Here is a 14,622-nt window from a genome sequence, read left to right on the forward strand (position 1 = left end):
TCACGAGTTCTTTCCTTTCGACGGTGCTTTCCAAAATTATTTATTGGGAACTATTAAAATAAATCCACAATTATTATTATATATTAAGATTTAAGGAAACTTTTTTCTTAATTAGCAGACATTTTATCTAAGAACTAGAAAAAGTTACTGATTTTCACTATTTAATTTGCGTTTTCTCCAGTGAAGTTTAATTCTTCTATGACTATTTACCCCTACTCAATGTTGAGAAACGTTCCAACACAATTATGGTATGAATAGTTTCATGTGAATTTATGGGATTAGCTCATATCAATATTGAAGCGTTAAATAATATAACTGTTTGTATTTTGCTTCTGTAAATAACTTCTTTGAATTTTAAAAAATCACCTCTCAATAATGATATTTTACAAGTTATCACATCCTAAAAATATCCCCAAAGACAATTTTGAAACATTTTTTTAAAAGAATGATTTTATTAAAAAATGTAAAAAATACAATTTGATTATTTTGTATTGGATATTTGATAATTTAATACCCAAGAAGCTGATGAACTACTGCATGTGAATATTTGCATTTGCAACGAAAATATTTATTTCTCATTGTTTGGTAGAATTATTCATCACGTTTTAAAAATCTTACATTCAGATTGTTCCAAATACATGTTAAATATAGATTGCTTTTCCCCCTAACAATGATTGGTAGACATTCAAATAATTTTCTCTTTAATAAGATAAGAGAAAAAAAATTCTAAAAAATATCATTTCCAACTTTGAAGTATGTATTACAAATTGCTTAATCGGCATTTTGAACTAGTTGCATCAAAAAATGAGAATATGGCAATAATGTTCTTTGTGGAAATAATGTTATTTCTAATTAGTTTTTTTTCAAAGAAGAATTCTTTTAAAGGAAAGTTAAAACTATTTTTTGAGGGGACATTTACCTATGAACTGAAGTGAAAAGCAAAATAAATTGAAAACATTTAAAGTCATCAAAGTCATTTATTTAAGATAAAAAAAATAGAAATAAATGGCTAAATAGTGGAAATTATAAAGAGAATCACTGATTTAAGAACATTTTCAGAAGAAAAGGAAGAAATGTTAGATACTAAAAAAAATATATAAAAGAGATTACAAATAAAGAAATGTTTTTCTAAATTAACAGTAATATTAAGAGTTAGAAAATTTTCAAACAGAAAATAAACATGAAAAAAACTTATCGTCGATTTAATGTGTAAACACTTATTTTCTAATCCAGTATTTGGATGGCATTTTAAAATGCATTCCGATTATCCTCCAAAAATTATTTTCAAAGATTTTATATAAAAGGATTTGATTTATTTGCGAGTGAAGGGTAACATAAACCTAAGGAAAACACTTGAAATGGAACATTCAAAGCAATAAAGGAAGATGAACTTAAACTAAGAGAAATAAAAACAAACGAAATTTTTTTTTCTCTGCAGCTTACATTTTTTTATACATTTTTCATTCATTAAAATTTAGCTTCCTTGTATTAATATAAATTTTTTTAGCAAATATATAAGTTTGCAATGACCGTTAAGTATCCTCTCATGTAAACATTAATTTCAAATGGTTTTGCAGTTTTCTCATTTTACTTCATCCCTAAAAGATCTCAATAGCTTGAAAAGCTTTTTAAAAAAATTGCTCTCATTATAATTAAAATTAAGTAGGAAGACAAAAGCCCTGGCGAGGGTTCCAAAAAGACTTTAGTAAACTCACAATCTAATTGATAGCAACGCTTTATAATTCATTGTGAGTTTTTTTTTTCTGTGTTGTGATGCTCTGTAGTGCTTTTCAAAATTTTTTTTCCTCCTCTGGTTTTCAATTATTTTTTTCTCTATGACTTTTTCAGTAAGCCTTTTTCCACTTGATTTTCAAAATGAATTCGTTTTTTTTAGCGCAACAACAGCAAAAAAAAAAAAAAATGCAACAAGATGTATTAATATTAATTACTTGCAAAAAATACATGGCTTTGTTCAAAGCGTTTTAAAAAGTTGTTTTAGAAATATTTGTGTCTATTAAGTATTTATGCATATAATTACTATGAACTTCAGATTATTGACATTAATCTTATGGAGGAATCAAACTAACATATGAAATGCTTAATTTAAAAGTCAATAAGAGAATAGATGAAAACATTCTTAAGTAATTCGATTTTGCTTTAAGGAAAATGAATGTAACTTGTTTATGATTTATTTTTTACTAAATTAAATAGCTTTACACTTCTTTCAACCCAAGATTTAATTATTGATTAGTAATAAGTATTTGTCTTTCCATTTGGTTATTCTTGTTATCATAATTGCTGTTCTATCAAATATACTTTATTAGACTTGAAAATAATGCGTTTCAGAATTATTGAAAGTTTGTAAGTTGAAATCTTTTCATTTAACTCAAGATGCATTCTTAGAAAAGAAAATTGGGTTTTGAAATCATTATTGCAATCTAAACTGAGAATTTCTTTTTTCAAATTTTTGAAAAGAAATTATATTTTTATTCAATGGAGCTTTAGATTAGTTACAATTGCGTTTGGTTTCTAAGCAACCGGAATTCTTAATTCAGAACCTTCGTTTAATGAGGAGCCAGTATCCCCCCCTCCTCTCCAAACTTCCACATTACACCAAAGATGACGCCATCACAAATAAATCAAAGGGTCATTTAATTATACTTATCATAAATTTCTTAACTATTCGGCTTTAAGTGTTGATATAAAAGACTCTTTGTCCATTTGGCCTGTTTTTCTATTTATTGAAATATAAATAAAAAATAAACAAAAGGGAGTGTTTTATCTTTGAACTTATTTACTTAAAAGATTCATAATAACTGAAGAAAAGTGAATATGATGTTTAATCCTATAATAACGATCGGGTGGTTTTGGGAATCAGTTGTTTATTATTTAACGACAAGGAATACTGTTCTATTGTTAAAGTGTTAAGCTTCTTTCTATAATTCGGTTTTGATGTAAAATTTTATAATATCCGCAATTATGACATTAAGAATACATAAAAAAGAAAAAAAAACTTCATTTATCTAGTAAATAGTGTTTTTTTCCCGAATTATCGTGGCCAGAATAAAATTCGACTAACATACTCCAATATTAGACACACATTTTCGATTTCTATGATTTTGTGTACTGTAACGTTTCCCGTTTCCCACACCTGAGAATTGGCATTTTTGGTCAGCTGTATCACCACTTGTTGACACCCCCACATTGTTAAGTGCCTACAGACTGCCGGATGGGGGATCCTTTACCCTAGTAGGGTCATTCATCTGGTCATTAATTGTGTCCAGATAAGGAACCACACATGCGTGTTCCGTCGTTTCAGGAAATATAAAAAAAAAAAAAAAAACCCCAAAAAAAAACCGTATCTTCAAAGAGAAAGAGTGTTAAACCATTTGGATGTTAAACTTTTTTTCCATGGTGAAGGGACTATAATCAACATGTGTTCGGGAAGGGTCAACTACAAGGATGGATCATTAACGGACATTCCCACGATCGACTGGAGACCAGTGAGGAAGGATTGCTGAACAGCTATTGGGTGACAGGCAGCTCAAGTGCACCAATGTGAAAATGAGAGGCGGTTGGTTTGTTGGTCGATTGGATTTTTTGGCACAAGAGCCATGTCTGGCCAAGCTGCACCAAAAATGAGGGGCGGAGATTTGACAGAAAATAAAATGTGAGATGTTTTGATGAGAAGAGAGAGAGAGCAGAGAGAGAGTCGGGATTTGAAGGAGAAGTCAGAGAAGGTTCGAATAATTCGGGCTTCTGAGTTAAGATCAATCCGATGAAGATCGGTGGATTCCTAGAGCTACCCATGGAGTAGTCGGATAAGCTAATACCTGTTCCTCTATCAATTCCGTGAAATAACACAAATATTTCACCGAATTGATCGAGGAACTATTCATGATTAACTCTCAACTATTGTGTAAATTTTATAAATGATATTAACCTAGATGAAAATAAGTTGTTCTTGTGTACATATAAGGCTGTAAATAAAGGAATTGTCTGTAATGCTACTTTCTTATTTGATCGGTCAGGATCAAGTCATTACAGTATTAAAAATCACTTATCTAGCTTATTATGCTTTTCAATTATTGTTTTCACGTACACATGAATCAGCAGACTGATGTACGATCAATCTATTGATAATTTTGACCAACATATGATATATATCGACCCTTTAGATAGAAAAAGTAAATTCCAAGTTTCATTCATCTAGCCCTTTGTGTTTCTTAATTGTCATATATACAAGCGCATAGAAAGAAGACTGACGTCTTGTTCGATGGATTTCTTCCGAAATTTGATACAAATATATAATTTTGGTTTAAAAATCAACCAGATTTATCAAAATCTCGAGACTGAATTTTTTGATGGTAACAATAATTCTTATTCCAGGAAGGAAAATGCCAAAGTATATGATTAGTCTACGAAACTAGTAAATTCAAACTACAGTAAATACATAGAAAATACATTTGACTTAACAGCAATTTTTGAGTTTTTGGTATTTTACTAAATGGATATTAATTGAATTTTACTACATTTTTTAACTATTGAATAAATTACAAAGAGAAAATAAGTATGCATTTTGAAAACTTTCAAAATCATGTGTTTCTGAGTTTGAGTACAGTTGATTATATTTCGTCGTTTCCTTTTAAAGAATTTATTAAAGTTCTATTTTTATTACTAGAAGAAATTCTTGTTGCTGATTGTAATATTATGCAGTAAATGGCATTTGGACTAGCCATAATTGAGATTTAACCTCATTATTATTATTATTTTTGAATTGTATGGGAGGTACTTGATTTGTCCAAATTGATTACCATTCTTAGCCTCATCATTATCTTTACATTTAATTCATGAATAGCCAATGAACAAATTATTGATTTTAGGTGGATAATTTTTATTCTTCTTCCCCGAATTGTTTGCGACACGCATATTTTTGATTAATTTTTCTACTAGGTTTAAACACATGGTGGTACTTAAGTCGAAATAAATTCCAAAAGTCTTGAGTTTATTTGAGAGAAACGAGGAGTAAAAGAAAAAAGTTCTACATCGGCATAGAAGTGGAAGATGATAAGAAAAAAGTACTAGATGTAAAAGCTCATTTCAGTTTACATGAGTAATGAAAAACATGGAACTACACGGACTAAGCCTAAATGCGATTAAAGAATGCAACGTTTCTTAGATTGAGAATAAATTATTGCTTTCTCAGATGAGTGAAATCAATGATAATGGAATAAATGCACCGAGAAAGCTAAAAATTACCTCATAATTGGATATGAACAAATCATTCGTTAAAAGCAATTGCTCAAACGGTTAACGGTGTAACGATGATGCAAATGATTTAATTTAATTTAATTAATATTTAGTTTTGGAACTGCGTGAAGACTAATTTAGACAGACGTCATTGTTTTGGATCGCAGCCAGATGACAAGGAGGGTGTTTGAGATAGTATCTTCCCTCCTATCCTAATTTTTACACATGTTAGCAATATGATTGACCTATGTTTTGAGATCATGTTTAACGGTTACCAAATCCCGGAATTTACCTAAATTTTGCATACGTGGCGATTTAGCGCATGAATTGGATCTGCAACGCATCTCTGGTCTCGAACCCGATAGCATTCGACGCCTTAATAAATTGAAGTGAATTGTATAAGTAACAGAATCTTAAAATACTGCAAGTTTATGAACTACTTGATAGCCATTTTTATAATTTACTGTTAGTTTTTTTAATGCTATAATTCTGTTTAGTTCTTTTCAGATTTTATTTTCTTGATTTTAATTTTTTTGTTACAATAAATTTTACACTCAACACTTTGCTTTCCAAAATAATTACGCACATACTAAGGGCTTACAGAAAATTTTAGGCATATTAAAGTGTTCAGGAATACAGTTACCGACTCAAACAACATGAAACATATTTTTTTTATATAATTATAAGCATTTTAGCAATTGGAAGTACATGTCAACCACCAAAGGTTTAAAAACTCTCAATTAAATCCAAATTGGATTTGAGTTTTAAAAAAAAATTTCTCTGAAGCATCTAAGATTTTTTAATATTAATCTCTTACAAGAAATGCATATCTTCATACGCAAAAGTCTTATTTTTTTTACGAAATGTTTTGATATTAAAAATTCACGATTATTTGAACGTTAGATTTTTGAAATAAATAAATAAATTTTAATGAGCAATTTCAACGTCTGTTTTTTTTTTATCATGTGAGAATACGATGTTGTTTTGGCTTGAGGTTTTTGAAATCACAAAATACGCGGTCAGATATTTGGCGAATTGTCGCTTTTGAGGCAACGAGTTTCGCTTTTAGAGTTATTAGAAAATGATAAAATAGGTTGTCACATTTGGCGACTTATTGCCAATAAAAAACAACTTGGCGTGCATGTCCGCCATGTACTCGATTCTCCTGTCTGGATAGCACATCAAAACTGTGCCAATCTCCAAAAACTCGCCTAAAGATTGCCATTCTGGATGAATACCAGAAATGATAACAAAAGGCTTTTAGAAGCTTAATAAAAAATCGTTACGATTGCGTTTGGAGAAAAATTGCTTAAAATATTTCAACTTTGGCGACTGTACATTAATCTTAAGCCTAGTTATAATCATTATGACTTCCCTACAGAAATTGATATTCATAAACAATTATCTTCCAACAAATAGTCTTTGGACTATCTTAAAACTCAAAAAATTACCTTTTTAATGATATCAATTTCATATCTGTATAGCTTTCACTTAATTTTAATAATATTTTGAATTGAATTTCATACACTCTCTGAAATAATCTTTTTAAATGCTATGGAGTCCTCCATCAAAATATTCAATTGAGTGTTTTTACCAATCAATAACTCAGCTGTAGGATTTTTACATCCGCTTGTATTTAATAATCTTTACATTTTTTAATCTGCAGTAAACTAACTCATTTATTTCATGAGTTTTAGTTATATTTCTGTCCATTTGACTTTAAAAAAATTATGTTGTCACATGATAACTTGAAATTTGCGAAGATTCAATTTCTTTTATTACCACCTTCTTTAAATCTCCAAATATCTTCTATAAAGTTTATAATAATAACTACGTTGATTCGGCAATATTCTTAGTTCTAAATCTCAATTAATACACCACTCTCTCCAAATGAGCGCAAATTTCTAATTCCAATAAGTCGTTTCTGAAATCACTCCTTTCCTTCCCAGAATCCTCTTGAAAAACATTTTACTGGAAAGCAACTAGCGAATCCTCTGGCAATCGAATTTCCCTTTCCCCTTTACTCACAATATTCGAAATTCGCAATTAACAGCGCTGCAGGATTTCAATATTCCAGTCGAGGGACAAACGAAATAGCGTCTTGGGACATTTGATTGGGACACAGGCGCGCATTAAGAGCCGGGTCCAAGTGATTGAGCCGGAACTGGCCAGGCGTAATCTAAATAAGGGCCCTTCCGTTTACCCAGGCGTCTAGTTGCTTTACCGCTCTAACTGCTCTGCACATCGTTCGGCACTCACCTTCGCAATAGGGCTCCTCGCCTTCCCACTGCTTGTTGGCCTCGCATACTCGAATCTCGGGCCCGACGAGTCGGTAACCGTTCAGGCACTCGTACCGGGCCACCGACTGGTAAGTGGTCGTGGTGTACACTGCCCGGCCACTTGGGACGTCTCTGGGTATGGGACATTCCACAGCTGAAAAGGAAAGGAAGACGGTAGTATTAGCAGAGCAAAATGACCCGCATTGATTAACTATATGCTGAATTATTGAAGTACGAAATAAATCTAAGACTTATGCTATCAGTCCATGAATTAATTAAGCTAAGACAATTGAATTAATTTTTCTTAGATACATATGGGGATTATAGTAATCTTTATATTACATTTTAAACTTTTAATAAAGATAGAATGATTTTTGAAAACATTACATTCTAGTGGATGTAAAGTCTAGTAATTACGCAATCGGAAAACCACGTTATTTTATGGATTTCCGATTGCATTAGTTTACTGTTGAAAACTAACATGTGAATCGGCTTGTAAAATTTTACGATTTCGCAACTGAAAAAAAAGAGGAAATGTGCTTATTCAACAAAATGGCCCACTTTGCTTAGCTATAAATTGAATTATCGAAATGGAAAGCCATTCTAAAATTTATGTTATTAGTATATTTGTGAATTGTATAAATGATGCTCCTTAAAAGATTATTTAACACTCTCATAACAAAAACAAGCAAACAAAAATTATAATAGCTTTGCTCAGTATTTAATACTTTCTTTTTCTAAATGTGATGCTTTTTTTCGTCTAGAACCTTCCAGTAGACGACGTAATACAATAAAAAATCAACACTATTTTACAGATTTCGAATGAGACATCGAAAACTATATTTATTTAAATGCGAATAGCTTGCCTTGCGAAATTTGTTACACCACAAACTACTCGTAATGGAATAATTTAACTTCGGAACATCGTACCATTTAAATTTTACTTTTACTTTTATTTTGTGACGATGACCGATCCCCAAATGGGCAATTTAGATTTATTTTCTGTGCCACAATGGTTTCCATTTTTATCTTGGCATTATTGGTACATCAAGTACTTATGCACCATAGAAAAGTATAAAACAATTACTAATTTTATACATATAAATATAACTTTTTCCCCCATAATGTGTTGCGAAATCCTATAGGTTCGTTTCATAATTCAAAATATTTATTTTGACGTTTGTATTCTATAGCACAAATGCTCAAAATAAACATTCGCATTTTTGATGTATATTGTTTTATTTAAAGGAAATCAGAGATTTAGGAATTTAAATTTTCAGATTATTAATTATGTGATTAAAAACAAATAAAGAATTTTTATTTCCTTATTTCTTTAATTCTTTTACCTTTTATGAGAAGTCCGACAGAAAAAAAACTATAATTCAAGATTTAAAGTGTATGCGTTTACATATTGAACTCATGTCACATGTAAAAAGAAGACAGAGAAAGAAGTACTGAGTTTTTATTAATACATTAAGCGAGATGTCAATCATCAGTGACTGTCGTTGTATTGTTTTGTACGGGTCAAGTCAATCACTGTTGATTGACATTATAATTTTCGTTAATGCTTCGTTAGTAATTACTGGCTGATAATATACATTTAAGTTAGGTGGCTACATTAAAAAGTCAATTTTTTTTTGAGAAATTATGATTTTTTTGTATTTAATATTCCTGATATTAGAATAAGTTTTTTTTTATAAAACTGTTAGAATTTTGCTCTCGAAACGGAAAGGATGACAAAATAGATTTCTTGTCGATTAATGTTTGATAGTGGGTGGTATGACTAAAAGGATGAGAAAAATGATAGTTTTCGAAATTAGAAGGCATAATATTCTTACATGGAAGGAACACAAATTCACACATGCTTATACGCCGTTTCGTCATAAATGTAGACCGTGGTAAATATCAAAAAATGAAATAAATAGCTAGTAAAAAATTTAAACATGCATAAAAATAAAAAAAAATATAATGCAACAAAACAAAAGCAACAACCATAGAATGCAATGCAATATATATTTCGATAGTCATTCAATGATATCTTTTTTAAACAAAGTGTAATATTTATATTTTAGTTTAAATACGCAATTCAAATCTGAGTATCATAAATACAGGGTGGCCATAAAATAACTTTCCTTATTTGGTGGCATCTACAGCTAAAACGAATGAACGGAATGAAACCACGTTTCATATACAGACTCGGAAGCCATGGGAAAATGAATTCCTCAAAAGACACAATCCTCGATTGGGAAAATACTGGCGCTGCTATCACGCACGAACGAGGAAATTTGCATATCGAGATGGATTATCTAAAATTCCTAGTGCGAGCGTGACAGCGGTGCTATGCATTCCTTGTAAAAAAGGTTAGCAGTTCGTTCTTCACTATTGATGTGCCCTTGATTGTTGTTCGCAATTGACTGTTGATATGTGCTTAATATGGGCCCTGAACCTATGAGTACCTGAAATCCGTCGTGTACGCCAGTGGAGTTCCAAACCTATTTGAAACGGATCATAAAACGGACTGTTATGAACATCGAAACTAACAGTTTACGCGCAGAAGTAGAGAGCGTCATACATCGTATGCAGTATATTGTACACAGGGAAGGCCAGCATATTGAAAATGCTGCAAGGTGTCCAGGGGACACAAATGTTGATAAACAAAAGATCATCTTTTGTGAGTTTCATGAAATCATCATAACTGTATATCCACAGCACCAGTATTTCCCCTATCGGCAACTTTTGGTACTAATTTTTTTCAGCGGAATTTATTTTCTCATGCCTTTTATTGTATGTATATGGAATATAATTCCATTTTATTCATTCGTTTAAACTGCAGCTGCCACCAAACTGGGAAAGTTGTTTTATGGCCACTCTGTATATAAGGTTTAAATGCATAACAAGTCATGCTATTAAAATATAAGAAGGGTGAAATATATATATATATATATATCATTGAATATGTTTGCATTTTAAGGGAATCACCAAAAAACGAAATACGCATATAATCAATTCAAAAATATTAGAGTGAGAGGCAATAAAAATATTAACAGAACAACAAGGGCAAATTTTATGGATCTCGCGATCACAATTGGTAGTTATTTTTAAGCGAGTGTATTTTGTTATTTAAAATTGAAAAGTCCCCAATAGGTTACACAATAGATAACTCATAATTCAATGATAAATTTTCAAAAATTTCATATGAAACTTTTAGTGAAAGTTTCTATATCTTAAAAAAAATATTTTCTAACATGTTCGTTGCGTTTGAAGTACTATTGTTTTTCTGTTTCTACATGAATGCATGGAATTTGAGATTTAAAAATTCAAATTAAGTTATCAAAAATATCATTATTCAGTTAAAAAAATCCTTAACTATTTTTAATTCGTTATGGGTTCTAAAATCAAAACAACAATGATTTAATAGAAAAGGCATGTGCCAATTAATTAAATATCAGAAAAAAACATGGAAAGTTCTGAATTATATATATTGATATACCATTAGAACAGTTTTCAGTTTTGACATTTTCTAATATAATCCTCCAATTTAAATTACTTTCTGACAGGTTTGCTAATGTTCTGACATCCACGTTCAGATACAAAACTTCCTTCGAAGTACATGTACGAGGGATCTTTGGAAACTTTTGCATCAAAAAGAGGGATATTTTCGCCATGTCCATAACGGATAAAGTAAAGAGAGACTTTCGCTCTTTTTCTATTTATTCACGCCAAAAAAACAAAACCTGGAGGAGATCCCCCTTTTTTTGCTTGATGTCCAAATCGAAAAAGAACGCCAAAAGTAATGCTTCGATTCACAAAATATTTCAAAAGAAAAGAAAGAAAAAAAAAAATACTTCTGTTCGAAAAGCTCTTTTCCTGAGGACATTGTTATTATATTCTCGTCACGATTTATCTCTTGTCAAAGTAAAATCTTCTTCCCCGTCTTTAAAACACTTTCTAACTTTTGAATTCATTGAAAGTCAATCCAACTCGCTTTGTCAAACATCATTATGTCCTAATGACGTTAACGCACTAAAACAGCTCGAGTCTTTGTCAGCTCTGGACGCACTAAAAATACTAACTCTCTAATGCAATTTGTAAATGCAGAAAAGTTAGAGAGCGGACCGGGAAATGCATTTTGACAGAGGAGAAAGGAAAAATTCCACATTAAATAGGATCAAATGCAGTGGAAAAAAACTGTAGCAAGGAGAGAACATTTTTCCAGATAAAGAGATTAAAAAACTGGAATTTGTTAGGGTGTTAAATTGAACAACATATATTAAACCATTAATGCGATAAGTAAATATTTCAGGAATAGAATTTAAAAAAAAAACGTTTTATTCCACTGGAATAATTAAAACGTTTTTGTGTATAAGAATATATTAAATATAAGAGAAAAAAGTTCCAAATTATAATTTAGATTCTTTTTTTTAACAATTTAATGTATGAGAGTCCGCATAAATGGTAATAGAAAAATCCGAAGCAATTTAAAAATCAGTAATTCTCAAACGAATGAAGATACTGAAATAACAGAAAGGGGAGCTTTTTTAGTATGGAATGCAAATTTATTCATTCTATAGTTTAAAATACTTATTGGTTATAACAGAGATCAAAAAGGGCCATGGAAAATTTTCAGCAAATTGAAAAATATACTCAAGTGCATAAATATAGACCAAATCACTTGCGAATAACATGCTATATAGTTTGACCATTTAAATCGCCAAATTGGCGACATTTTTTCTTGGCGCTTTTTGATTGTTGTTATAAATGACAAGTATCTAATTTACAATTTCATTTACTAGATGATTCTGCAGCTGTCGAAGTAATATATTATAGGATAAGAAAATAAGCAGAATACGGCTTACAAAGTTTTCCACACTATATCAGTGATGCTCATGTTCTCTTCAATCAATATACAATGAATATGAATACAAAAATCTAGGGCAAAGAACAAAATGAACGTATTTTCTAAAGTTGTGCAAACACGATTATTTTCCGAGATAATCTCCGTGAAGACTCTGACATTTATCATATCCGTGAATCAGGTTTCCAATCCCTTTTCCAAAGAGCGTTGCTGTTTGTGATGAGAAATGGGCCTTCGCATTCTTTTAAAATTCCTCACTATCCTGGAAGCTTTGATTTCATAATTTAACTCTACAGTTCATGGAAGAGGTAGAAATCACTCGGCTCTAAATCGAGTTCTCGATGAGGGTTGATTAAAGGTAAGGGCGCAAATTTACTACAAGTGGAATTTTTGTTCCATGAATTGATCAAATGTTCGACAGAAATACAGGATGCTGGAATATCAAGTAACGAGTTGGGTAACCAAGACGCCAAAATTGTGACTTTGGAAGGCAGATGTCTTAACATTCTTATCCCATCTTATTTCCTTAAAAGAAAACTTGAATAACTTCTAGACTAAAGAAGACTTCAAAGGAGCATTAAGGCCCATCTCACGCCACTGACTGTGGTATTTATTCTTCAAAGCGAGAACTGAGAACCTGGCTCATCCTATTTGACAAATGCCATAATCAAAAGCACTTATATTGATATCAATTGTTTGCACAAAACTTTTGGCATCAAAATCATTTTATTCTCATTTCTTATCCTTTTTTATGGTCCATCGGAACTTGAAAGAAATAGAAACCTCATGAAAATAATATATATGTTACTAATATGTGCGTGTCGTCTTCTGAAAAATCTGCTCCTAAATACAGGACGTTACACTGAATATCTGTAAATCGCTATTTCGCGAGTGACTAATCCTTGTTAACACACGAGTGTGACAAAAGTAAATCCGTCTAAACAAATTGTAAGCTATGCAGATAATAAAACTGATTTCTTTCCAAGAAAAATAAATCAAGTTTCAATTCCAGTTTTTTCAGAAAGTAAGAATGTGAACAAATAATTAATTTTCAATTGAATTAATGAATAAATTTTAAGAACATATATTTACAAAACAGAAAACCCAAATAGAATAATGCAAAATTCCGTAAATAAATAGACAAAAAAATAGTATTGCATTTATTAGAATTTTAAGATTTCTGATGCTGCTTCAAGTAATATTACTTTGATTCTGAAAACAACAACAACAAATAAACCCTCTCAGAATACGCTTTCAACTGTATTGAAATATGTACAAATTATTCTTACTTTCATGTATTTATTACTTCACCTTGAATCTAATGTGGATTCCGTGCATATCCTTGGTAGCTTTATTCCTTGAGACAAAAATACGAAGAAATAATTTAAAATAACATAAAAACCCTGCGCCATTTCTTTCGGTTTTGTTGAGCTATAAACAAATTTGAATTGAAATGTCTGACTTCAGGAAATTTTACAACTTATTCTACAAGGAAAATATTTTTCAAACAGAATCATGCGCATTAAGGTTGTTTTTCAGTGAAAGAACTGATGCGGGACATTATTAATTCTGCTATTTGAAGAAATAAACACAATCAAGAAAACTCGATAGTAAAATCATTGGAATTCTAGAAACAGGTATCTAAAATTTCATAGAATCTATGAAAGAATATGTAAATATTGAGGTGTACCAAAGGTGGTGATGTTTTGGAAAGAGTGAGCTATACAATAACATAGTCACATCGAAATATTTCTTGATTTATTTCTTGAAATTTGATATTGTTTTGGATTCTATGAAGGAATATCCTATGACACTTTACTGTAAGCCATATTTTTTATCGTATTTTGTGATCTGCTTAAGGTAATGGACACAAAAGGGATTCAAAATACCTCTATTAATGGTATTACAACACATACGCAGTTGCGATTAAAAATGCGGCATGTATTTGTTTAAATTCAATACTGATGACTTTAATATTAACTTATGTATATAAATATGGTAAAAGAAAATTTATCAACCATATATATCCCACGGGGAGCACCTTATAATTGAGGATAAGAAATTTCCGGCATGTGATTGGTTCTCGCTTCCCAGGTGAGTACAGAAAAAGGTGAGAGTCTGACTCCTCCCCTCGATGACGGGACGTACTTCCTTAGGGAAGGGTTGTACCGGTGAGGGACCTTAGGACTCAACCACACTTCCCGCTTGAGTTGCTGTTACGACGATCTGGTCATTCAG

General features: G+C 31.0%; 1 protein-coding gene across 1 annotated transcript in view; it reads right to left on the reverse strand.

Moving 5' to 3' along the window:
• The window catches only part of LOC129989419 (sushi, von Willebrand factor type A, EGF and pentraxin domain-containing protein 1-like), a 520,410-nt gene that overhangs the window by 82,414 nt on the left and 423,374 nt on the right, over nucleotides 1-14,622 (reverse strand). Inside the window, exon 6 of the mRNA XM_056097956.1 lies at nucleotides 7,510-7,683. Coding sequence (XP_055953931.1) covers nucleotides 7,510-7,683 — 174 coding nt within the window. The remainder of the gene's footprint in view (nucleotides 1-7,509; nucleotides 7,684-14,622) is intronic.

Source organism: Argiope bruennichi, chromosome 2, assembly GCF_947563725.1.
Source record: "Argiope bruennichi chromosome 2, qqArgBrue1.1, whole genome shotgun sequence".
NCBI lineage: Eukaryota > Metazoa > Arthropoda > Arachnida > Araneae > Araneidae > Argiope > Argiope bruennichi.